Below are 27205 nucleotides of genomic sequence, written 5' to 3'. Positions count from 1 at the left end.
ACCACATAATCCCGGAACCCAAGCTCCACAGCTGGGCTCCAGACTCTTCCTTAACAGACGCCCTTAACAGTGCTGATTCTCACCTCAAACACCACCCAGCCTCTCGCCTTTGCCTGGACACACTCGGTGCTGTCCACCCACTATGGGGTCTGCCCAGAAAGAGTGCTTTCCTTCCTACCCCGCTCCTCTACCTGACTAAATTCTACTCCTTCTTGAAACTCCGGCTCAAATGCATCTCCTGGATTCAGTCCTGTCCAATTTTCTCCCCTCCTCCCGACACCTCCACAGCACAGCTTGTCCTTCTCCAGCAGAATTTGTCATATACAGAAACAGCTTCAGTAGGAGGCGAATGGAAGGTGAGTGACCTCAGGACATAGAGTATGTCTGCTTTTGATGCCCTCTCAGAAGCTGACACAGAAGAGGCACCTACCAACCCTGCTCAAGTGGAATCTAAGTGACAACTGTGAGTATAAAGACAGAGCAATGGTGTGTAAGAGAGAAATGGAGGAAAGTGAGGAAAGAGGTAATAAAGAGGTAACAGGATGCCTGCTTTCTGGCAAAAGCTACAAAAAGCTGAATATGCAGCAAACTGGATGTCACGTTTATTAGAATATGTTGAGCTTAAGGCAGCAACTCAGGTTACAGTCGCTGCATCTACTTTTCTTTCATCAACCCAGTCAATCGAGGCAAACTCTAATGAGCCTTCCTCTGCTAAAGACAGAGAAACATCATACAACACGCAAGTGATGCAAAATTCAAAATGCACTGCATGGTGTCGTTTATAAAATGCCCTGCTTTTCAGATTGATTCAATTCCCCTGGCAACAGGAGATTTTAGAAAAAGATGCATGTTCGGATGCAATGAAAAGGAAACCCACTTACCGATACAGTAGCCAGTTGTTATCTTGATTTCAAAGAGTGCGATGCTGGCTGTATTTCCATGTCCTAGCACACCTTCTATTAAAATCTGTACAACACATGCGGGAGAAGGGAGTTAGACTTCAAAACACCACGTGTCCTTTATTAGTATTTCAGCTACTTGTCAGGAGCTGTTCAGCGATTCAAGGCAAAACGAGATTGTTTGTCTCGGCTCATTGCTATAGGATATCAATCTCATGATGGACTTTACTGAAAGAAGGCGTGTGTGTGTGTGTGTGTGTGTGTGTGTGTGTGTGTGTGCGCGCGTGTGTGTACACAAGCTCATACACATATTCTCAGAACTTTGAGGTGATCAAGGTGTCCAATAAGAGCTCAGAGTCAGCTGTCTTCCATCGTAAGCACAGTCACCACCTTCTCCAGTGCTTGTGGTGGCACCAGTTGGCTGCAGATGGACAGGAGAGCTTCTGTCCCTGGCGAAATCCATTCTGAGACTAGCCAGGAACTGAAGGCAGAGGCCTCAGTGGGGAAAAAAAAAATCCCTTGCAGGAGGAGGTAGGGAGTACCATTTGACTAGTGGTGGGGGATTTCTGCATGAGATGGAAGACGCTCAAAACTCATCTTGCAGTTTCTATATTACTGAAAATTTGAAAATTTTACATAAAGAACAGAGAGAAGCATAACAACTTATGTGGCTGATTTCAAGCACTGTTCACAGTAGGCCCTGCTTCTGAAAATATTTGCTTCTCCTTATGTGATTTTAGTCCAATATTTTGCAGCTATGCTGGTAGACCTAGGGTGTGATACACTGTCCGGAGGATGCTGTGAAATAGGGAGCTCAGACCTTCAATGCTCCGTCCCTTAATCCACCCTGCTGCCTGATGGGAGGGACTACAAGTAGATAGAGAATGTAGGAGAATACCGTATTTCAAAGCTTGTTGAGGAAGAAGAGATATGGCATAGGGAATTGAAAAGCGGACTAGGAATGGAGAACGTTTTCTTGAAGGCTCCGCTTTGTCCCCCATGACATGTTCTCACTAAATATCACACTTCATGGCCGAGTTCAGATTACATCTTCCTTCCCTGCTCCAATACACAACCAACTTTATCTTACTTTCTCTACCTTATTTTCCCATTACTTCTGATGGAACAACTTCCATCTCTGAAAAGGAATCAGAGCATGTCCTTTAAGTATCTTTCCTCTTTCAATGTATTTTCATTTTTTATTACAGTTAATGTCTTGTTCAAAATTTATAGCAAACAAACCATCAGGAAGACAACATAAACACATACCACACATAACTTAGGAGGATGAAACAAAATTATAGGGAAAAAAATTATAAGAAATGAGAATGCTCCCTAAAGCCCACTGGAAAATAAATTCCCATTGAAGAGGTTGGTTTGAGCCCCTTTTAGAGTCTTACAGAAATCCCACTTAAATACACACAAAACAAATCTGGGAAGAAGCTCTTTTAAGGAATCAACAAAATACTAATTTACGCTACTGATATTTTTCTATGATGCAGCTCCCATAAGATGTCACATCCTAACTCAGGAGATAACTAACTTCAATAGCAGAAGTTTTCATAAGATCTTAGAATAGCATAATGCCAAATAAGAAGCCCTGCACATAAACTCTACCTACCTTGAATTTCTTGGAACTGTTTTGCAAGTCCAAGCTGGCTATGAGCCAGCTGTCCGAAGGTTCCTTGGCTGACCAAAGCAAGCGATCAAAGCTTTCATCATCAAATCTCACATAGAGGTTCAGCCGGCTGGGCTCTGATGGAGACCCCGAAGATGTGGCTATCTGGTAGACCAGTCGAAGGCAGCTCCATTCCTCAGTCTGTACATCAGAACTCAGCAGCACGGCTTTCTCCCCCTGCTTGGCAAAGGAGGTGTCCACGTAAATGTAATGGCCTGGAAGGAGAAAGGGACACAGAGAAGAGATCAATCTTCTGCTCACAACTCAGGAAAATACACAACTGTGGTCCAGTAAATCTGAGGGCAGATACTGCCTGCAGATGCATTTTGTGGGGCCACTGAATGTTGCCTGAACATGGGGTCTCTGCTTCTGGTGAAAAATTAGAAGGTCCAGTAACACTGAGGCTACTTGCACATGACACATGACAATAACAATCCAGAGCTGAGCAGTGCTGCCTCTTCAGAGGTGGTATGCGGGCTCCATTTTGCCATAATCCCCACTACTCCCTATAACCTTCTGACATTGAAGCCAAGTATCTGTTGCCTATTATCACCTTCTAACAGGCCCATTTAGTACATTGCATTCATCTTCCTGGTCCCCATAGGCATATGAGTTTGAGAACCCAGGCTAAGGGGCTTCAGAATCTGGAGGAGCAGCATTCCTCTACTGGAGTCAGAAAGTCTCCCTTCCCTTTCCATAGCTCCCCTCATCCCTAATGACTCAATCTGCATTTGACTTGCCTCATTATTGTAGATTAAATTGATTTGGTTACCTTAGATCTTAGAGCCTAGGCAGAAAACGTTCATTGCAAGTTCATTAGGCATAAGACTCTCCTCCTCTAGACTCTTCCACGACCGAATCTCATAGTTCTGATAACTAAGTTAGAAAGTATGTGCAAAACATGTAGGACAGGGCTTGGAAATCAGTAGACACACTGGGCCCAGCAAGCATTATTTCCCTCTCCTCCCTTGTCCCCTTCCTCGCTCCCTCCTTCCTCCCCTTCCCTTCTGTCCTCCCCTTCCCTTTTCTCCCATCCCTCTCCACTCCCTCCTCCTTTCCTTTCCCTCTTTCACTCCCCCTCCCTCCTCCTGCCCCCTCTCCCCTCATCCTCCTAATATGGACAAGGGGTGCTCTGCTGGCTACAGCAGGCTGTAAAACAGCATTTCTATGACCAGAAAAAGGGGTTGGAACCGAGAATTCTCACTTGAGCCTTCCAAGTCTAACTCTGGTCGTTGGCTTCCTTAACACTGATCTGATCTGCCTGTGGGTCTTGGGGACCCTCTGCCTTTCTGACCTGAACCCTCATGCTTGCTCAGAGGTTCCCACATTCGTGGCCAGCATCTAATAGGCAGTCTTCTGTCATGTGACCACCCACCCTACCCCTTGCATTTGGGGCTTCCCAACACTAAATTCTTACTGGAAAGGCCCTAAAAGGCCTCTTTGCTTGATGTTCTTCAGCCCCTCTTCCCACACTTGCTGCCCCAAATGCTCATCCCAGCCCCATCCTGTGGCAAGTGCAGACAGGCCAGTGGCAGCTCAGCTGATGACCTCCCTCACAGTTAAGGAACAGTTAGGGCGTTGACTTCAAGGAGCCTCACTTGCCTGTGGAAGCTTTCAAGATCAAGATCTATCTCCAGCTGGCAGTCTTCTCAACATAGCAACTACCCACTGGGTGCAAATACAACTGCTTCTAGATGCCAACCCAGGCACCCTCTGTGGATAAACCTGGCCCTTGCAGTAATCACCAGCAACACCATTACCGCCTAGGTACAGCGAACACTCATGAACCAGGTGCTGCTTTAAGTGCTTCACATATATTTACTAGCTGTGGGGTTTGTTGGGTTTTGAAGCACTAACTAAGCTGGGGTTCTTTTTTTTTTTTTTTTTGCGGTACGCGGGCCTCTCACTGCTGTGGCCTCTCCCGTTGCGGAGCACAGGCTCCAGACGCGCAGGCTCAGCGGCCATGGCTCACGGGCCCAGCCGCTCCGCGGCGTGTGGGATCCTCCTGGACCGGGGCACGAACCCGTGTCCCCTGCATGGGCTGGCGGACTCTCAACTGCTGCGCCACCAGGGAAGCCCCTAGCTGGGGTTCTTGATGCCAACCCTTTTTTGAAACATAATGTTGCTTCATTATGGCACGAGGGAATGAATAAGCACCATCCTCCTTGTCCCACCCTGCTACTACCCCAAAAGAAGGGACTCTAAGCAGACTGGTAGTGGGGTGGGGTGGAGATGGGAATTGATGGAGATTCCTGAGAGCACTTCGAACCTTTTCTGAGGAAGTAGAGGGTTGGTACATGGGATATAAAAGAAGAAAGAAACAAAGAAAGTCCGTGCTGTGTCCTAGGGATGTTTACATTGCTTGCCAACTTGGTTGCCGTACGAGGCCCACTTCTCCCTGGGGCACTTGCCCAATTTCTTTCCCTCCTTCCTTTCCCCATTCTAGAAAGGAACAACTCACAGCAGGGCCTCTCAAACTTGAGCCCAGAGTCACCTGGAGGGCTTGTTCAAACCCAGATTACTGGGCCCACTCCTAGAGTTTCCGATCCAGTAGGTCTGGGGTGATGCTGCACATCTAACAGACCGCATTTCTGAAAAGTTCCAGGTAATGCCGATGCTGCTGGTCTGTGGGTCACAATTTGAGAACCACTGATTTACACATCTGACAGAGAAATAGGACTCATTCTCAGGACACTTCTTATCTATCAAAGAAAGGTCAGGCATGTAAGTACTGATAGTATGCAAAGGAGGGAGGAAATAGTTTTACATGGAGGTAGAACTCAAGCTTAAGTAAATGTGTGTTATAGTAGGCTCAATGAGTACATCTACTGGTGATTATCTTGATTTGTCAGTGAATGCCATAAAACAATCTTTCTTGACATAATCTTTTATTATATCAGATTTTATTATAAGCATATGCTAATGCTCTTATGTTAAAAGCCTTTGAGAACACACAGTATATAAAATGGATTATTTTAAATACCATGATGTTATACAGTATGAAAGTTAATGCTATTTATTGAGTGATTTTGACATCTTGGCCATAAATATTGGCTGTTTCAAATTATTGAGATTCTGCATGCAAATTACAGAACTCAAAATCGCTCTTAGGTCATGCTGTGTGGATATGCCTATTAGCTGCATTACAGTCCATCCAAAGATTTATCCACCCAAGTGATTTTGCATCCACTTAGCTGAATAATGCATTTTCCTAGATCAAATAACTAGCTCAAGAGCTACCCACCTCCACTACCACTGCCAATCTCAAAACAGATTTTCTTAGTTAATCACTACAGTTTTTTTTTTTGCTCAGCCTGGATATAGCCTCAGAATCCTTCTAAATACAGTGTTCCATGTAATCACTACCAATTAATCTGAACTGGCACCTAAGCTGGAACTATTTCTTATCCTTGCTTGTGGTCAGATTACATCTTGTGGTCGTATTAGAGCCAAATTGAACTAAAAGGAATGTGGCACATTTTGAAGAGCTTTTAGAAAATTAAGAAAGAATGAGGAAGATACTGATATCAGGGATGGTGACTTTCCCTGGACTGCCACTAATAAAATTGCTATTCTAGAAAAAAATGATAATGTTTTTGGTGAGCTGTTTATTTCTCTTACTTTATTAAAAATAATCATTTCAATAAACAAATGGGACCTAATCAAACTTACAAGCTTTTGCACAGCAAAAGAAACCATAAACAAAATGAAAAGACAACCTACAGAATGGGAGAAAATATTTGCAAACAATGCGACTGACAAGGACTTAATTTCCAAAATATACAAACAACTCATACAACTCAATAACAACAAAAAAACCCAAACAACCCAATCAAAAAATGGGCAGAAGACCTAAAAGGACATTTCTCCAAAGAAACATACAGATGGCCAGTAGGCACATGAAAAGCTGTTCAACATCACTAATTAGAGAAACGCAAATCAAAACTACAATGAGGTACCACCTGCCACCGATCAGAAAGTCTACAAATAGAGAGGACCTTCAAGATGGTGGAAGAGTAAGACGTGGAGATCACCTTCCTCTCCACAGATATATCAGAAATACATCTACATGTGGAACAGCTCCTACAGAACACCTGCTGAATGCTGGCAGAAGACCTCAGACCTCCCAAAAGGCAAGAAACTCCCCACGTACCTGGGTAGGGCAAAAGAAAAAACAGAGGCAAAAGAATAGGGACGGGACCTGCACCAGTGGGAGGGAGCTGTGAAGGAGGAAAGGTTTCCACACACTAGAAGCCCCTTTGCGGGCGGAGACTGCGGGTAGCGGGAGGGAAGCTTCGGAGCCGCGGAGGAGAGCGCAGCAACAGGGGTGCGGAGGGCAAAGCGGAGAGATTCCCGCACAGAGGATCGGTGCCGACCGGCACTCACCAGCCCGAGAGGCTTGTCTGCTCACCCGCCGGGGCGGGCGGGGCTGGGAGCTGAGGCTCGGGCTTCGGTCGGAGCGCAGGGAGATGACTGGGGTTGGTGGTGTGAACACAGCCTGAAGGGGGCTAGTGCGCCACAGCTAGCCGGGAGGGAGTCCGGGGAAGAGTCTGGACCTGCTGAAGAGGCAAGAGACTTTTTCTTGCTTTATTGTTTCCTGGTGCGCGAGGAGAGGGGATTCAGAGCGCTGCGTAAAGGAGCTCCAGAAACGGGCGCGAGCCGCGGCTAACGGTGCAGACCCCAGAGACGAGCATGAGACGCTAAGGCTGCTGCTGCCGCCACCAAGAAGCTTATGTGCAAGCACAGGTCACTATCCACAGCTCCCCTCCTGGGAGCCTGTGTAGCCCGCCACTGCCAGGTTCCTGGGATCCAGGGACAACTTCCCCGGGAGAACGCACAGCACGCCTCAGGCTGGTGCAATGTCACGCTGGCCTCTGCCGCCGCAGGCCCGCCCCGCACTCCGTGCCCCTCCCTTCCCCCTGGCCTGAGTGAGCCAGAGCCCCCGAATCAGCGACTCCTTTAACCCCGTCCTGTCTGGACGAAGAACAGATGCCCTCAGGCGACCTACACGCAGAGATGAGTCCAAATCCAAAGCTGAACCCCCAGACCTGTGCGAACAAAGAAGAGAAAGGGAAATGTCTCCCAGCAGCCTCAGGAGCAGCGGATTAAAGCTCCACAATCAACTTGATGTACCCTGTATCTGTGGAATACCTGAATACACAATGAATCATCCCAAATTGAGGAGGTGGACTTTGGGAGCAAGAATGTATATATATATTTTCCCCTTTTTCTCTTTTTGTGAGTGTGTATGTGTATGCTTCTGTGTGTGATTTTGTATGTATAGCTTTGCTTTTACCATTTGTTCTAGGGTTATGTCTGTCCTTTTTTTGTGTATAGTTTTTAGCACTTGTTATCATTGGTGGATTTGTTTTTTGGTTTGGTTACTCTCTTCTTTCTTTCTTTTTTTTTATTACTTAAAAAGTTTTTTAAAATTATTTTTTATTTTACTAATTTTATTTTACTTAATTTTATTTATTTTATATTATCTTCTTCTTTCTTTTTTTTCTCCCTTTTATTCTGAGCCATGTGGATGAAAGGCTCTTGGTGCCCTAGCCAGGCGTCAGGGCTGTGCCACTGAGGTGGAAGAGCCAAGTTCAGGACACTGGTCCACAAGAGACCTCCCAGCTTCACGTAATATCAAACGGCAAAAATCTCCCAGAGATCTCCATCTTAACGCCAAGACCCAGCTCCACTCAACGGCCAGCAATCTACAGTGCTGGACACCCCATGACAAACAACTAGCAAGACAGCAACACAACCCCATCCATTAGCACAGAGGCTGCCTAAAATCATAATAAGGCCACAGACACCCCAAAACACACCACCAGACGTGGACCTGCCCACCAGAAAGACAAGATCCAGCCTTATCTACCAGAACACAGGCACCAGTCCCCTCCACTAGGAAGCCTCCAAAACCTACTGAACCAATCTTAGCCACTGGGCACAGACAACAAAAACAATGGGAACTACAAACCTGCAGCCTGCGAAAAGGACACCCCAAACACAGTAAGTTAAGCAAAATGGGAAGAGAGAGAAACACACAGCAGATGAAGGAGAAAGGTAAAAACCCAACAGACGTAACAAATGAAGAAGAAATAGGCAGTCTACCTGAAAAATAATTCAGAATAAAGGTGGTAAAAATGATCCAAAATCTTGGAAATAGAATGGAGAAAATATAAGAAACATTTAACAAGGAACTAGAAGAACTAAAGAGCAAACAAACAGGGATGAACAACACGATAAATGAAATTTAAAATTCTCTAGAAGGAATCAATCACAGAATAATTGAGGAAGAAGAACGGATAAGTGACCTGGAAGATAAAATAGTGGAAATAACTACTGCAGAGCAGAATAAAGAAAAAAGAATGAAAAGAACTAAGGACAGTCTCAGAGACCTCTGGGACAACATTAAACACACCAACATTCAAATTATAGGGGTTCCAGAAGAAGAAGAGAAAAAGAAAGGGACTGAGAAAATATTTGAAGAGATTATAGTTGAAAACTTCCCTAATATGGGAAAGGAAATAGTTAATCAAGTCCAGGAAGCACAGAGAGTCCCATACAGGATAAATCCAAGGAGAAATACGCCAAGACACATAGTAATCAAACTATCAAAAATTAAGTACAAAGAAAACATATTAAAAGCAGCAAGGGAAAAACAACAAATAACACACAAGGGAATCCCCATAAGGTTAACAGCTGATCTTTCAGCAGAAACTCTGCAAGCCAGAAGGGAGTGGAAGGACATATTTAAAGTGATGAAGGAGAAAAACCTACAACCAAGATTACTCTACCCAGCAAGGATCTCATTCAGATTTGACGGAGAAGTTAAAACCTTTACAGACAAGCAAAAGCTAAGAGAATTTAATACCACCACGAGCTTTACAAGAAATGCTAAAGGAACTTCTCTAGTCAGGAAACACAAGAGAAAGAAAAGACCTACAATAACAAACTCAAACAATTAAGAAAATGGTAATAGGAACATACATATCGATAATTACCTTAAAGGTAAATGGATTAAATGCTCCAACCAAAAGACATAGACTGGGAGAATGGATACAAAAACAACACCCGTATATACACTGTCTACAAGAGACCCACTTCAGACCTAGGGACACATACAGACTGAAAGTGAGGGGATGGAAAGAGATATTCCATGCAAATGGAAATCAAAAGAAAGCTGGAGTAGCAATTCTCATATCAGACAAAATAGACTTTAAAACAAAGACTATTTATTACAAGAGACAAAGAAGGACATTACATAATGATCAAGGGATCAATCCAAGAAGGAGATATAACAATTGTAAATATTTATGCACCCAACATTGGAGCATCTCAATACATAAGGCAAATACTAACAGCCATAAAAGAGGAAATTGACAGTAACACAATCACAGTAGGGGACTTTAACACCCCACTTTCACCAATGGACACATCATCCAAATGAAAATAAATAAGGAAACACAAGCTTTAAATGACATTTTAAACAAGATGGACTTAATTGATATTTATAGGACATTCCAGCCTAAAACAACAGAATACACATACTTCTCAACTGCTTATGGAACAGTCTCCAGGATAGATCAAATCTTGGGTCACAAATCAAGCCTTGGTAAATTTAAGAAAATTGAAATTGTATCAAGTGTCTTTTCCAACCACAATGCTATGAGACTAGATATCAATTACAGGAAAAAATCCGTAAGAAATACAAACACAGGGAGGCTAAACAATACACTACTTAATAACCAAGAGGTCACTGAAGAAGTCAAAGAGGAAATAAAAAAATAACTAGAAAAAAATGACAATGAAAACACGATGACCCAAAATCTATGGGATGCAGCAAAAGGAGTTCTAGGAGGGAAGTTTATAGCAATACAATCCTACCTTAAGAAACAAGAAACATCTCAAATAAACAACCTAATCTTACACCTAAAGCAATTAGAGAAAGAAGAACAAAAACCCCCAAAGTTAGCAGAAGGAAAAAAATCATAAAGATCGGATCAGAAATAAATGAAAATGAAATGAAGGAAATGATAGCAAAAATCAATAAAACTAAAAGCTGGTTCTTCGAGAAGATAAAATTGATAAACCATTAGCCAGACTCATCAAGAAAAAAAGGGAGAAGACTCAAATCAACAGAATTAGAAATGAAAAAGGAGAACTAACAACTGACACTGTAGAAATACAAAGGATCATGAGAGATTACTACAAGCAACTCTATGCCAATAAAATGGACAACCTGGAAGAAATGGACAAATTCTTAGAAATGCAAAACGTTCCGAGACTGAACCAGGAAGAAATAGAAAATATGAACAGACCAATCACAAGCACTGAAATTTAAACTGTGATTAAAAATATTCCAACAATCAAAAGCCCAGGACCAGATGGCTTCACAGGTGAATTCTATCAAGCATTTAGAGAAGAGCTAACACCTATCCTTCTCAAACTCTTCCAAAATATAGCAGAGGGAGGAATGCTCCCAAACTCATTCTACGAGGCCACCATCACCCTGATACCAAAACCAGACAAAGATGTCACAAAGAAAGAAAACTACAGACCAATATCATTGATGAACATAGATGCAAAAATCCTCAACAAAATACTAGCAAACAGAATCCAACAGCACATGTAAAGGATCATACACCATGATCAAGTGGGGTTTATTCCAGGAATGCAAGGATTCTTCAATATATGCAAATCAATCAATGTGATACACAATATTAACAATTCAAGGAGAAAAACCAAATGGTCATCTCAATATATGCAGAAAAAGCTTTTGACAAAATTCAGCACCCATTTATGATAAAAAACCCTCCAGAAAGTAGGAATAGAGGGAATTTTCCTGAACATAATGAAGGCCATATATGACAAACCCACAGCCAACATCATCCTCAATGGTGAAAAACTGAAAGCATTTCCACTAAGATCAGGAACAAGACAAGGTTGCCCACTCTCACAACTATTGTTCAACATAGTTTTGGAAGTTCTGGCAAAGCAATCAGAGAAGAGAAAGAAATAAAAGGAATCCAGATTGGAAAAGAAGAAGTAAAGCTGTCACTGTTTGCGGATGACATGATACTATACATAGAGAATCCTAAAGATGCTACCAGAAAACTACTAGAGCTAATCAGTGAATTTGGTAAGTAGCAGGATACAAAATTAATGCACAGAAATCTCTTACATTCCTATACACTAATGATGAAACATCTGAAAATGAAATTAAGAAAACACTCCCATTTACCACTGCAACAAAAAGAATAAAATACCTAGGAATAAACCTACCTAAGGAGACAAAACACCTGTATGCAGAAAATTATAAGACACTGATGAAAGAAATTAAAGATGATACAAGTAGATGGAGAGATATACCATGTTCTTGGATTGGAAGAATCAACATTGTGAAAATGACTCTACTACCCAAAGCAATCAACAGATTCAATGCAATCCCTATCAAACTACCACTGGCATTTTTCACAGAACCACAGCTAAAAATTTCACAATTTGTATGGAAGCACAAAAGACCCCAAATAGCCAAAGCAATCTTGAGAAAGAAAATCGGAGCTGGAGGAATCAGGCTCCCCGACTTCAGAGTATACTACAAAGCTACAGTAATCAAAACAGTATGGTACTGACACAAAAACAGAAATATAGATCAACAGAAAAGGATAGAAAGCCCAGAGATAAACCCATGCACATATGGCCACTTTATCTTTGATAAAGGAGGCAAGAATATACAATGGGGAAAAGACAGCCTCTTCAATAAGTGGTGCTGGGAAAACTGGACAGCTACATGTAAAAGAATGAAATTACAACACTCCCTAACACCATACACAAAAATAAACTTAAAATGGATTAAAGACCTAAATGTAAGGCCAGACACTATCAAACTCTTAGAGGAAAACATAGGCAGAACACTCTATGACATAAATCACAGCAAGATCCTTTTTGACCCACCTCCTAGAGAAATGCAAATAAAAATAAAAATAAACAAATGGGACCTAATGAAAATTAAAAGCTTTTGCACAGCAAAGGAAACCATAAACAAGATGAAACGAAACCCTCCGAATGGGAGAAAGTATTTGCAACTGAAGCAACTGACAAAGGATTAATCTCCAAAATTTGCAAGCTGCTCATGCAGCTCAATATCAAAAAAACAAACAACCCAATCCAAAAATGGGCAGAATACCTAAATAGACATTTCTCCAAAGAAGATATACAGATTGCCAGCAAACACATGAAAGAATTCTCAACATCGTTATTCATTAGAGAAATGCAAATCAAAACTACAATGAGATATCATCTCACACCAGTCAGAATGGCCATCATCAAAAAATCTACAAACAATAAATGCTGGAGAGGGTGTGGAGAAAAGGGAACCCTCTTGCACTTGGGAAGTATTCCTTGGGTGGGAATGTAAATTTATACAGCCACTATGGAGAACAGTATGGAGGTTCCTTAAAAACTAAAAATAGAACTACCATACGACCCAGCAATCCCACTACTGCACATATACCCTGAGAAAACCATAATTCAAAAAGAGTCATGTAACAAAATGTTCATTGCAGCTCTATTTATAATAGCCAGGACATGGAACCTACCTAAGTATCCATCAACAGATGAATGGACAAAGAAGATGTGGCACATATATACAATGGAATATTACTCAGCCATAAAAATAAATGAAATTGAGTTATTTGTATTGAGGTGGATGGACCTAGAGTCTGTCATACAGAGTGAAGTAAGTCAGAAAGAGAAAAACAAATACCATATGCTAACACACATATATAGAATTAAAAAAAAAAAAAGAAAAGTTCTGAAGAACCTAGGGGCAAGATGGGAATAAAGACACAGACCTACTAGAGAACGGACTTGAGGATACAGGGAGGGGGAAGGGTAAGCTGGGATAAAGTGAGAGAGTGGCATGGACATATATACACTACCAAACCTAAAATAGATAGCTAGTGGGAAGCAGCCACATAGCACAGGGAGATCAGCTCGGTGCTTTGTGACCACCTAGAGGGGTGGGATAGGGAGGGTGGGAGGGAGGAAGATGCAATAGGGAAGAGATAGGGGGACATATGTATACGTATAACTGATTCACTTTTTTATAAAGCAGAAACTATCACACCATTGTAAAGCAATTATACTCCAATAAAGACGTTAAAAAAATGTCTATAAATAAGTAATGCTGGAGAGGGTGTAGAGAAAAGGGAACCCTCCTACATTGTTGGTGGGAATCTAAGTTGATGAAGCCACTATGGAAAACAGTATGAAGTTTCCTCAAAAAACTAAAAATAGAATTACCATATGATCCAGCAGTGCCACTCCTGGGCATATATATGGACAAAACTATAATTCAGAAAGATATATGCACCCCTATGTTCATAGCAGGACTATTCACAATAGCCACGACATGGAATCAAGCTAAATGTCCATTGATAGATGAGTGGATAAAGAAAATGTGTTATTTATATACAATGGAATACTACTCAGCCATATGTAGTATGGCTACTTTGCAGCAACATGGATGCAACTAGAGATTTTCATACTAAGTGAAGTAAGACAGACAGAGAAAGACAACTACCATATGATATCACTTATATGTGGAATCTAAAATATGATACAAATGAACGTATCTATGAAACCGAAACAGATTCACAGACATAGAGAACAGACTTGTGGTTGTCAAGGGGGAGGGATTGACTGGGAGTCTGGGGTTAGCCGATACAAACTATTACATATAGAATGGATAAACAACAAGGACCTACTGTATAGCACAGGGAACTATATTCAATATCCTGAGATAAACCATAATGGAAAAGAATATTTTAAAATGTGTATATATGTATAACAATCATTTTGTTGTTCAGCAGAAATTAACACAACATCGTAATCAACTATACTTCAATTAAAGACAAAAAGAAAGAAAAAAATCATTTCACCACTTAGTTAATGAAGTTTCCTCTGTGTATGAAATATTTCATTTATTCCATCCTAATGAGATTGACAGCTGGAATTTAATCTTGGACATAATTTACATACAATAAAATTCACCCTTTTAATGCAGTTCAGTGTTTTTTAGTATACTCACAAAGTTGTGCAACCATTACCACTATCTATTTTCAGAATCTTTTCATCCCCCCCAAAGGAAATTCCATACCCATTAATAGTCATTCCTCATTTTTCCCTCCCCCTAGCCTCTGGAAACCACGAATCTACTTTCTGTGTATATGGATTTACCTATACTGGAAATTCCATATGAATGGAATTATATAATACGTGGTCTTTTGTGACTGACTTCTTTCACTTAGCACAGTGTTTTTGAGGTTTATTATGTTGTAGCATATATCAAAATTTCATTCTTTTTTTTTTTTTTTTTTTTTTGTGGTACGTGGGCCTCTCACTGCTGTGGCCTCTCCCGCTGCGGAGCACAGGCTCCAGACGCACAGGCTCAGCGGCCATGGCTCACGGGCCCAGCCGCTCCGCGGCATGTGGGATCTTCCCGGACCGGGGCACGAACCAGTGTCCCCTGCATCGGCAGGCGGATTCTCAACCACTGCGCCACCAGGGAAGCCCCTCATTCTTTTTTGAAGCTGAATAATATTCTATTTTATGGATATATCACTATTATTTATCCCCTCATCAGTTGGACATTTGTGTTGTTTCTACTTTTGATTAATATTAACAATGCTAATATGAACATTTTTGTGCAACTTTTTATGTAGACATAAGTTTCAATTCCCTTAGGTATATGCTTAGGAGTGAAATTGTTAGGTCATATGGTAACTCTACATTTAACCCTTTGAGGAGCTGCCAAACTGTTTTCTGAAGTGGCAACACCATTTACATGTCTACTAACAGCGTATGAGAGTTGAACTTCTCTACATGTTCACCAACACTTGTTACTGTCCATCTTTAAAAAAATTATTACAGCCATCCTAGTAGATGTGAAGTGGTATCTAATAGTGCTTTTGATTTGCATTTTTCTAATGGCTAATGATGTAGAACATCTTTTCATGTGCCTATAGGCCATTTATGTATCTTCTTCGGAGAAATGTCTATTTAAGTCCTTTGCTCATTTAAAAAAATTGGGTTATTTATCTTTTTATTGTTATAAGAGATTCTACATAATCTGGATACTAGATTTTATCAGACACATGATTTGCAAATATTTTTTTCCCATTCTGTAGGTTGTCTTTTCGCTTTCTTAATGGTCTTCTTTGAAGTACAGAAGTTTTTAATTTTGATGAAGTCCAATTTTCTATTTTTTCTTTGGTTGTGTGTACTTTTGGTGTCATAACTAGGAATTAATTGTTTAATTTAAGGTCATGAAGGTTTACACCTATGTTTTCCTCTAAGAGTTTATAGTTTTAGCTCTTACATTTAGGTCTTTGATATATTTTGAGTTAATTTTTGCCCATTAAATTGTCTGGACACTTCCGTTGAAAATCAATTGAGCATAGATATAAAGGTTTATTTCTGAACTGTCAGTTCTAGTCCATTGATCTATGTCTATCCTTATGCCACTACCACACAGTCTTGCTTACTATAGCTTTGTAGTAACTTTGAAATTGAGAAGTGTGAGCCTTCTGACTTCATTCTTATTTTTCAAGACTGTTTTGACTATTCTGGGTCCCTTGCATTTCCATATGCACCTAAAGATCAGGATAGGATAGGGTAAGTTAAAATACCACAAAGTTCACTGTTCTTACTGATACTCAATCCTTTTCCTTGAATAAATGTTTATGGGGAGAGGATTTTCTGAAGTCCTTACTCTACCATTCCTGCAGACATCACTCCATTTCCCAACTTTTTAACCAGTAAGAATAGAAAACAATGCTTCAGAGATGTTAAACACAAACAAGAAAAAGGCAAAGGATGGCAGAAATCACATGTGTACTGGGTTGTTGACTATGACGCATGGGGCCAAGGGTCTGGGGGAGATTTACTAGCCACAGTGTTGGAAACATGATGACAGGAGGGGAGGGAAGGACCCTTTTCAAATACTGCTGCTTAGGTAATTTGAACTAATTTATGAGATAGTTATTGGAAATGATAAAATCTTTATAAGGGGTCAGAAAAGGGCCATAAACTTCCAAACAGATTTTTTTTTAAAGTCAGCAGTCAAAACCAATAATTAAACCATCCTGCCAGAATGGACAGGCTCCACATGCCTCAGGGTCTGAAGGTGTCTTCTAGTCACATGCAGGCATCAGAAAACAACAGAAAAGGCTTTTCTGTTCCAGTGAAGGCAGACATAAAAACTGAGTCTTGAGGTCATCCTCAAATGTTACACATATCTGCACAGCTCGAGCTCAATGTATTAATGACTTCTATTAGCCAAGCCACAGTGTGATGGGACTAAATCCCAGGCCATCACTATGGTGGTATGGCCAGGGCATAAATCACGAGGGACTTCTTGGTATCCCTGCAATTCTTTTTGCTAATGAATGTACTGGCATTCAGGTGTGATAATCATGCTGGGGTGACCATAAGGAACAGTGGTTGCAAAGCATAACCTTGGCTTAAAACTTCATCGTGCATATGCTAAATGCATCATCAGTTTCTTTACCTGCAAAATGGGAATAATAAACAGTGGAGTCCTATTACATATACATTCAATATTTGAGAAATCACTCAGTATACTTAGAAAATGACAAACCAACTAAAGCACTCCAACCAGTGCAATACATACATACTTGTATGAAATAGGTTTTTCATACGAATAGCCACTAAATGAAATTTATTTTATGTATTTCAACACAAAAAGGAAAATCGGCTGTGTTGTACATAGTAATGGTATAACATATAGAAAACCATGTATGCTATACTCTGTAATTTAAGGAACTTTCAAGGGCAATTTTGACGGTATCCAATTTTCACTTTTCATGCTGACTTTAGAATGTAAAGCTCAAGTGAGAAATGATTTCATATCTACAGAGTTGTTGTGGAAACCTGATGAAAATGATATATATAAAAATGCCTTGTAAAGTGTAATGTTAATCGTTAATTATTTCTCTTCTCATCGTGGCGGCAGGGGTGGGGGGAGTCCTTTAGTTGTTCAACAGAAAGAAATTTATATTGTCTTCTTACTTTTTTTCCACTATGGTTCAGAGGTGATACTCGTTCAGGTAACAGACCAGCAGCACATTCACAATGCTGACATGAGAACAGTCTTCATTCTTTTCAACCTAATTGACTCTGCTGTTGAAATCTACACCTTTGTCCTCTTGAGTACTAGGGCTCTCCTGGCTGCCCATCCTCAGCAGTTCCCATCCTCACAGCTAAGCCCCATGGCTCTCACCCAGGATTAACCACCATCTGAAGTAGAATTCAATATATTTACCCCTGATATCGTTCTGGCTGAAACCTTGTGACCCAGGTCTGATAATGCTGCCTACATCTCTGTTTGTTTAGCTCTTAGTGTCTCGCATGTGTAAGACAAGGACACTGCCTTCTTTTTGGCAGCTTCCTTCCCAGGGCTGAAGTCCAGTCCCTGAACTCAGGCAAGGATCTTCTTGCCAGATTTCCTGAATGCCCTACTGCCTGCCTGTCTGGATTGGGCCCTGTCTGTGGAAGCAGAGTGGTTAAAACTCTGTGGCTATCACTCCAGCCAGATATTGGTTGAAATCCCAAACACACTACTTACAAATCATGTCACTTTCAGCCAGTCACATATGCTGAGACTCACTTTCTTCACAGGTAAAATGAGGATGCTAAATACTGACTTTGCAGAGTTTTAAAGAAGATTAAATAAGATTAGCTCTTAGCACAGTGTCCAAGGGCATGTGGTAAGCTCTTAATGAATGTTAGGTCTTATTTTTCCAAAGATCTGATCAGCATGGTTTTCCTGATGGCTAGCCCATCTCATCTTCTCATACCGGACCTCCCTGATATTAACTGCTACTAGTTCTGCCTGCTGCCTATTGTCTTGCCCTTCTGACACCAACTTCTGCCCACTGTATGGAAGATCCGTATGCAGCTGCATCCATTCTCCCGAGTGCCTGCTCTACTACTCTGGGCACATCTTTTTCTAGGTCCCAGCCCCTCCCGGTCTGTCCCGTCCCATTGCCCAACTATATTTTCTGTTGGCTATCATCTTTAGGCTCCACCAGCTGATCAAATCAGCCTGGACAACAATACATGCAAAGCATCCGGCAAATGCTCATAAAGTGTTTTGCAAAGAACCAGATTCCTTTCATGGGGAGAGGAGGCTTCCATGCAACTGCATCCTGAATTATGTATCAGCCATCAGCTTACATTTTGAAGGAGTCTTGCTTTCTTTGCACATCAAAGACTTTGCAAAAATTAAAAAGTATAGAAAATGCAATGGGTACAGGGGTTCTCAAAAACAGTTGATTGTGTTATTAGAAAACAAATGGTATAGCATTCCCCAAATGTAAAAACTGTATTAAATATTTGTTAATCAGTCAGATTGACAATTATTTATAAATGTACTGGTTACCTCTGGCAGAAGAATGTTCTGTTCTGAAAATATCTAAGAAAAAATCACAAATGTCTCTGTCTTACATAAACTATTCTCACCTTCTGTTTGAAGTTTCCAACTTTACTATTATCCTCTGTAGTTGTTTAGTGAATCACTATATAAGTATAATTTTGATCTTATGAAAATGAAGACAGCTTTCAAGAATTCATCTCGGACTTCCCTGGTAGCACAGTGGTTAAGAATCTGCCTGCCAATGCAGGGGACACGGGTTCGATCCCTGGTCTGGGAAGATCCCACATGCCACGTAGCAAGTAAGCCCGTGTGCCACAACTACTGAGGCTGCGCTCTAGAGACCGTGAGCCACAACTACTGAAGCCCACATGCTCCACAACAAGAGAAGCCACCGCAATGAGAAGCCCGCGCACCACAACAAAGAGCAGCCCCTGCTCGCCGCAACTAGAGAAAGCCCGCGCGCAGCAACGAAAGACCCAACACAACCAAAAATAAATTAATTAATTTTAAAAAAACAGAATTCATCTCAAATCATCTGTTAAGAAACAAAGTTCAAAGGGGACTAGCATTCATTGCACTGCAGGCACTAGGTTCTCGACATACATTCTTCTCTCTTAATCCTGACGAATGATCCTGTCAGGTGGGAATTATCACTTTACAAGGGAGGAAACAGAGCTTCACGAAGGCTAATTCAGCAGTCCAAGGTCACAGCTAGTAAGTGAAGGTTTGGCTCTGAGTCCATGCATTTCCCTCTGCTCTGTGCTGCTTCCAAATATTTCCCTGTATGTCTCTTTATTAATTTACCTTTTCATGAGTGTACTAACCTTCCTATGTCAGGAGAGCAAAGTTTTCCTCCTTTTCCTTACACTGGGATCCTGAAGGGATGGATAGTTTTATATGGTAGCCCGTATAGACTTTTCTACAAATGCTTACTGTGTTTTCCATAACACAGTAAGCAGATGAACTTTTCTATCACATTGCCTCACATCTAAAAGGGTTTTAAATACATAGTTTTCTAAAATTAGGGTATGCCTTATAACTGACCCACAGTAGGGCACATTTCCCCCACCAAAAGGATGTTAACAAATCGATGGTTAGAATCAATGCATACAGGATAAGTTTTTGCACCTGCACTCTGGTTAGTGACAGTGGACAGAGAGACCCCACAGTCTTGGGCTCAGAGGACCCTAGCCAATTTCACCCATAAATATTGCTGGGAAGTGGGGAGCAGGGCAACATGGAAATGAAGGGTTTTCAAGCCACTCAGAGTGAGGGCAACATTGACAGACCAGAGACCTGTAAGTAAAAGGCACAGCCCAGAATTTCAACCCAGTGTCTTAATAAGTATTTACTAACTTATACAGAGCAGAAGGCACCATGTGTGCTTCTCATGGGTAATCCATTTCCATGCTGTATTTGGACCCCTAGGTGCCAGACGACAGGGTGCTCTGTACTGTCTAACATAAAACAAGTCCATCAGGCTCCCAATCTCCCTGCTGGGTTAGAAAGGATCGCTCTACAAATTTTGCAAGTCATATCTGTTTTCAGTCAATGTTTTTAATGGGAATAGCTTCCTTTCTTCTTTCTTTTTGCCATATGAGGTCCTTAATAATGACACAGTTTCAAGAAACTTCTCATTCCCATTCAATGAAACTGCACGAACCACCTGGCTTTTGGTTAGCTTCAGTGGATAAGGAGATGAATGAGGTTTAAGAGGCATGAGCTTAAATCTAAATCCTCCCAGAAATCAATATACCAAGGGTGGTTGATTTGTAGCACAACTTTATACACAGGACCCGCTTCTGAAATGCAACTTATGGAATAATCTATCATTGAGAAGTGAGTAGCATTTGCAGTTTTATTTTGGTCCCAAGCGGTAAGAAACCCCTCCCAGAATGAAACCTTCCATGGTGCAGCAAAGAGGCTCTACCCTTTGCTCCTACCTTCTACTTCTGGCTCTTCTCTGTGGGGATTTCCATCTTTGTTTGTCTCTTCAGGGTTTGTACTTCACTTGGTCTGGGTCTGGTTTCTCTGCCCTGATGAGTCTTCTTCATTGTGGCAGGAACTGCTAATTGCACACCCAGTATCTCTGCTTTCTCTCTAAAGAACCATAATTTGATTGGGCTGCCAATGTACCCAGCCACGACATTGCTGTTGCCATGCCACCCCTGCACGTGGAGGTGGCCAATGACTGAGTTCTAGACAGAGATGTAAGAGAAAGTTGTTGGATGGGGCTTCCAAGAAAGCTCCTTAAAGAGGGCCTCAGTCACCTGGCCTGTCTCTTTTGTCCTCCTCCCTTCCTTCTTCTTCCTGTCTGAGGTGTGGATACAGCAGGTTGGAGCTGCAGTGGCCATCACAAAACTAGGATGTGCAGAGGTAACCGACTCATTCCAGGTAGCCTGGGACTTTCCTGGTTTTAAAATGGAAAGTCTCATGTCTGGGGAACCCCTTCAGTCCCAGGCAAACCAACACAGTTGGTCAACCTAGCAGGCAACCCTGAGGATGGAAGCCATTGCTGTGTGTAGGGCAGAAACCCAGAAGGAGCTGGACATTCTTACTTATATTGTCGAGTCCTCTAAACATTCTGACTTCCTACCTCTGCACTATTCATTATGAAAGAGAAAAACAAATCTCAGTTTAAACCACCGTTATTTAGGGTTTTTTTCTGCTTCAGGCTTCCAAACTACCTGATTCACCACTCCTATGTCTTCCAGCGTAATTTTTATACAGGTGATTCCCAAGTCTAGTTCACAAACTGGGTCCCTGATTATCCTCCAAACCCATACATCTAACTTCCTGCTGGGTGTCTCCATTTGGACACATCATAGACACAAACTCCTCTCTTTCCTCAAAATCCTGCTCTTCCTCTGTGCTCCAAATCCAAGTGAATGGAGCCCTGACTATCCAATGACCAATCGAGAAAACTCAGTATTTTCATTGATTCCTCCACCTCCTTCCTTCTCCAAAATTGTATCAATCTTGATGACTTAACTTCCTAAATTTCTCTCACAGCCATCCATTCCACCAAGTTCCCTCCACTGCTCGAGTCTGGAACACCATCTTTTGTCTATATTGTTGCCAGAGACTCCCAATAGGTCTTACTGCTTCAGTCTTGCCCTACTCGAATCTGATCTCCACACTGTGTCCAGAGTGTTACTTCTACTGTGCCTAACTCATCATATTACTTTCTGGCCTAAAACACTTGAGGGGTTCCCCACTGTCCTTGATTTATAAGGTCCTGTTTTTCTGACTTTCATATTTTAACCACCATACTCTTTTCACAGTCTACGTGGCAGCCACAGAATTTCTTTTAGTTCTGCTAAGCTAAGGCATCACATACTCTCTTGCTTCCAGGCTTTCTCACATGCTATCTCCTTTACTTGGGATGCTCTTTCATCAGCTTTCCTTTATACGTTCCACTCCACTACTTCCTGCCTCCTTTCCTAGGTCACTCACCACCACACGTCATTAAGGTCTTAACTTAACAGAGCCAAAAAGTACAGTTGTGCAATGCACAACCTAGACAACTGTACACGGTGGTCCTGTTTAAATACTGTCTTTTCCAGCAGCCTTTGCTAACCTCCACCTCCAAACCTGGTTAAATGTCTCTTCTAAGTCTCTTTTAGTATCAGTATTAAAATTTATGTGGGATCTTCCCGGACCGGGGCACGAACCCGTGTCCCCTGCATCGGCAGGCAGACTCTCAACCACTGCGCCACCAGGGAAGCCCCAGTATTAAAATTTTTATTCTTAATTTTTTGATTATCTGTATTCCTCACAGGCTTTAAGCAAATAAGGGCATATACCACATCTACCTGCTTCCTTGTAGATACTTTCTATATTTTAAAATAAATGGGTAATGCCACCGAGCAACTAAGCCAGTGCGCCACAACTACTGAGCCTGCGTGCCACAACAACTGAAGCCCGCGCACCTAGAGCCCGTGCTCCGCTACAAGAGAAGCCACCGCAATGAGAAGCCCGCGCACCGTAACGAAGAGTAGCCCCCGCTTGCCACAACTAGACAAAGCCCATGCACAGCAACAAAGACCCAACGCAGCCAAAAATAAATAAATTTATAAAATAAAATAAAATAAATGGGTAAACTCCTTCCTAATGATAGATATAGTTATGTTTACACATAAAGGATGCATTAAAAGTTTTTTATTATGGAGATTTCTCATTCGGTTTGAACTTCATAAATTACTCAATTTACTATTATTCTGGAAAAAATAATATTTAATGAGAGCTGTAACTTCACTGGCAACTCACACCACACTTAATATTTTCACATATGCTCCCACTGTTAATACTTTCTGAAACACAAATTCTCATTATGTCAAGATACATAAAGGATTGTTAAAGTGCATAATTCTTTGCCTTCCTGGAACGCAGAGTCTGTGAGAAGCATTCAGGAAATGTTTCAGTGTGTGACATTTCTAGATTAAAGAGAGCTATAGTTTTATCAGCTTCAAATTTCAAGGAGTTCCGAAGTGCAGGGATCAGCAATACATCAGGAAGTGATGAGGTCAGCATTGCTCAGATGTCTCAAATGTCATTTTCGTTCCCCCTGGCAACAGGAAAATTACTCTTATATCCTGGCTAACACCGCAAAAGTAGTCTTAAAAGATTACGAAACATTAAGCCTAGCAAAAGTAAAAACAAATGCCAGGAGGCAATCTCCAGTGTAAACAGTACACCAACATTTGAAGCCACTACCACAGATGTTTGCTTCACTCTTTTTCACAGGGTCTGGGAAGGGCGTAGCTTTGAACACTTTTGGCCCCAGTGGCAGTTTTAGAAGAGAAGTTTACCTTAGCAACTACAACAGAAAACCAAGAGATGAGCCCACAGTGAAAGGTCATGGGGTATTTGGAAAGGGAGCTACACTTTACGTAGTATTTAATAAAGAAGTACGAAAGTATAAGAAAAGGCTGCGTTACCAGATAGTGTTTGTTCTACCAAAGACCAGTTCTCAGAACACATTTTCCACTACATCAATTGCCAAGTAGGTAAGATATTCCTTGGAAACTTGGAAGTGTCCCTCTATTTAAGATAAAGGAAATGCAGAGAGCGATGACATCAGGGGATGGGTATGCATAGGTAACTGGATTCTCTCTTCAGTTTCCCTGAGTGTACCTGGAAGGAAAAAAGTATTCTTCTTCCATGGAATATACATTCATTTATAAGGAAGTTTTCTTATTTTGACTTACAAGAGACTCTGACTCTCTATCTTACAGTTTTGCTAATAATAACCACCGAGAGCACAGCTGAATATTTTTGCTTATGCATTATGCAAGGCAATTTTGTCAAACAAAAGGAGTTATACACAGTCTAGCTTCATTCAAACCAGAATAAAATAGGAGTGCCTATGAAAATTTCACCGCAGTACAGGTAAATAAATAAATCTGAATTTAAACAAATATTTATACATATGTGTATATATATATATATGTGTGTGTATAGATATACACATCACTTTTATTTGCACTTCCTCATTTCAAATTCTGCATTTTACACCTATTATAAAGTATTAAAGCAAGTAGGAACAAGAATGTTCAACTTGAAATTATAGCTCTAGAGGTAAACACATTTTATTTTGTTGCCTTACAGAGAAGATACAACTTTCACTGGTGTGAGCATAATAATAGAAAGAGGAGTTTAGATGAAAGTAAACCCTGTAATATCTGTAAAATGAGTGATCTCATCTAGATTTGTGGCTTCTTTTTGTTTCTCTAACATAACTGAACACAGATGTCCACCTATTAACAGAACAAAGTGGCTGTGACTGTCAGGTGGATTCAAGAGTTTGATACAGTCATTTGTGGTCCAGGGCAATTTTACCTACCAACTCTGTTCCCTTCCAATCAACCTCCTTTCCAGGGGCCCTAAAACTTGCCCTCAGGACCAGGTGTGGACACCCTGGACTTAGACAGTCTTGGGTCTCCACAGCACAGCAGACTAGTACACTACTGACCAGAGCCACTCCCCACACTGCCCACTCCAAGCTGGATTCCTGCTCCTTTCATGTCTGTTTTATCCAGTTAGCTGGGCGTTGGGTCTAGTGCACGCATTCACTCTCTACATGTCTATGTAAGTAACCACATTCACGCTGGCTGAGAGCTTCTCATTTGTCAAATAGACTCTATTGAGTTTGAGAGTCAACATGCTCTACGCTCCTTCTAAGCCAGGAGTTCTTAACCCTGGGTGCACTTTGCAATCACCAAGGGAGACCTGGGTCTGCAGTGTAGTCTAGACATCAGTCCATGTCCTGAGGAACCCCTGCATCCTGGACAAATTGGCCTGCTTGTTCACCCTACTAACAGTAGAATTTTCAGAATCCCCCCAGATGATCTAAAGTCAAGCCAGGCTTGAGAAACACTCATCTTGCCTGTCTACCTCTTCCTTTGGCCCTACCACTGCTGAATCTCAGCCAGACCATGCATTCAGGGAAGTCAGGATCTGTGTCTGTTTTACTCACCCCTTCCTTCCAACGCCTGCCACATACTAGGTGTTCAATAAATATACGCTAATTGAATTAAGCAGGACATTCTGCCACTCAACTTACGATAAATATGGTTAAAATAAAGGCAACAAGTTTAAGTCCAAAAACAATAATGAAGTCCCAGTTAAAATATTTTAGAATCCTCCTTAAACATGAAAATAAATGTATGACTATGTGCCTACGGCTTATGAGAAATCACAGCAAAGTTGGTAGAAAACAAGACAGTGGGTTTCAATAAGTTGTCTGCCATGGAGACTAGGGTTTTGATAACAATGATGCCGAGAGAAGCTGTGTTCGTTCTTTACGATTTTAGAAGACTTAGTTATTCACTAAGCACCGGGGCATGTTTAAGCCTCACAGCAACCCCACGATAAAGCTGGAGAGTTAGTACCCTTCATTTCATAGATCAGGAAAGCCAGGCTCGGAGAATACATGCAGCCTGGTGAGAAGCCAGGTTCAGGATCCCACTTGGATTGCCAGATTAAGCAATTAAAAATACTGATGTACGTCCCAAATATTGCATGGGGCATACTTATGCTAAAAATTGCCTGTTTATCTGAAATTCAAACTGAACTGGACTTCCTCTATTTACTTGGCAACTCTACGCTCCAGGCCAATTCTTTTTCTGTGAAAAGAGAATATTAGATTTGAGGGTCACTGGGGACCCTTTCAGATAAAAGGGCTGAGGCTGTGGCTCTTTTCCCCTCCCCTTCTGACCCTTCCTGAAGGTTCTGCACCTGCTGGTCTGTGACGTGTGCCTTACTCCAGCACAGCAGGGAGCCAAGCCAGGCAGGGAAAGGGGTGGCAAAGAAGGACACGAGCCATGAGTCTCAGGACTCCAGGGCCACACACTCCATGTGGTTTCAGTATTTTTTAATTTTATTATGATTATTTTTGAATAGGTGGTACTGAATTATGCAAAACTGAAAGATATAACACAGTGAAGGTAAGCCTCTCTCTTACTCTCAATTTCTGGGACATCCTTCCACAAATACTTTATTCACATACTAATACATATATGTATATTTAAACATAGCTTTTGAGTTTTTATACAAATGTATAATAGTATGTCCTTGTAGTTGTAATTTGAATTTCTCTCATTATGAGTGAAGTTAAACATCTTTTTACATGTTTTAAAGTCATTGATTTTCCTTTTTGTGTTGTCTTTGGCCCATTTTTCTATTCAGTTTTTAGTCTTTTATTATTAATTTACAGAAATTCTTTACATAATAAAGAGATTAGCCTAATATCTGTCACTTGTTGCAACGCTCCCCAGTTTATCATTTGTCCTTTGATTTATGACTTTTTTAGCATGGAATTTAATGAGTTTTCTTTTTTCTAAATAAATAAATTAATTTAATTTATTTATTTTGGCTGTGTTGTGTCTTCGTTGCGGCGCACAGGCTTCTCATCGCGGTGGCTTCTGTTGTTGCGGAGCACAGGCTCCAGGGCTCGTGGGCTTCAGTAGTTGTGGCGTACGGGCTTCAGTAATTGTGGCTCACGGGCTCTAGAGCGCAGGCTCAGTAGTTGTGGTACATGGGCTTAGTTGCTCTGCGGCATGTGGGATCCGCTCGGACCAGGGCTCAAACCTGGGTCCCCTGCATTGGCAGGTGGATTCTTAACCACTGAGCCACCAGGGAGCCCCTTAATGAGTTTTCAAAACATCT

The 27205-nt window shown here is 41.4% G+C and overlaps 1 protein-coding gene across 4 annotated transcripts in view; it reads right to left on the bottom strand.

Moving 5' to 3' along the window:
- MAMDC2 (MAM domain containing 2) overlaps positions 1–27205 on the bottom strand; it is a 168420-nt gene that overhangs the window by 86089 nt on the left and 55126 nt on the right. For all 4 annotated transcript variants that reach the window (XM_049710931.1, XM_004276410.3, XM_049710932.1 and 1 more), the window contains exons 4-5: positions 2521–2792; positions 882–966 (exon numbers count right to left, since the gene is read on the bottom strand). In XM_049710931.1, the coding sequence (XP_049566888.1) occupies positions 882–966; positions 2521–2792 (357 nt within the window). The remainder of the gene's footprint in view (positions 1–881; positions 967–2520; positions 2793–27205) is intronic.

This window comes from Orcinus orca, chromosome 6, assembly GCF_937001465.1.
Source record: "Orcinus orca chromosome 6, mOrcOrc1.1, whole genome shotgun sequence".
NCBI classification, from domain to species: domain Eukaryota; kingdom Metazoa; phylum Chordata; class Mammalia; order Artiodactyla; family Delphinidae; genus Orcinus; species Orcinus orca.
This window is presented reverse-complemented; position numbering and strand designations above follow the sequence as displayed.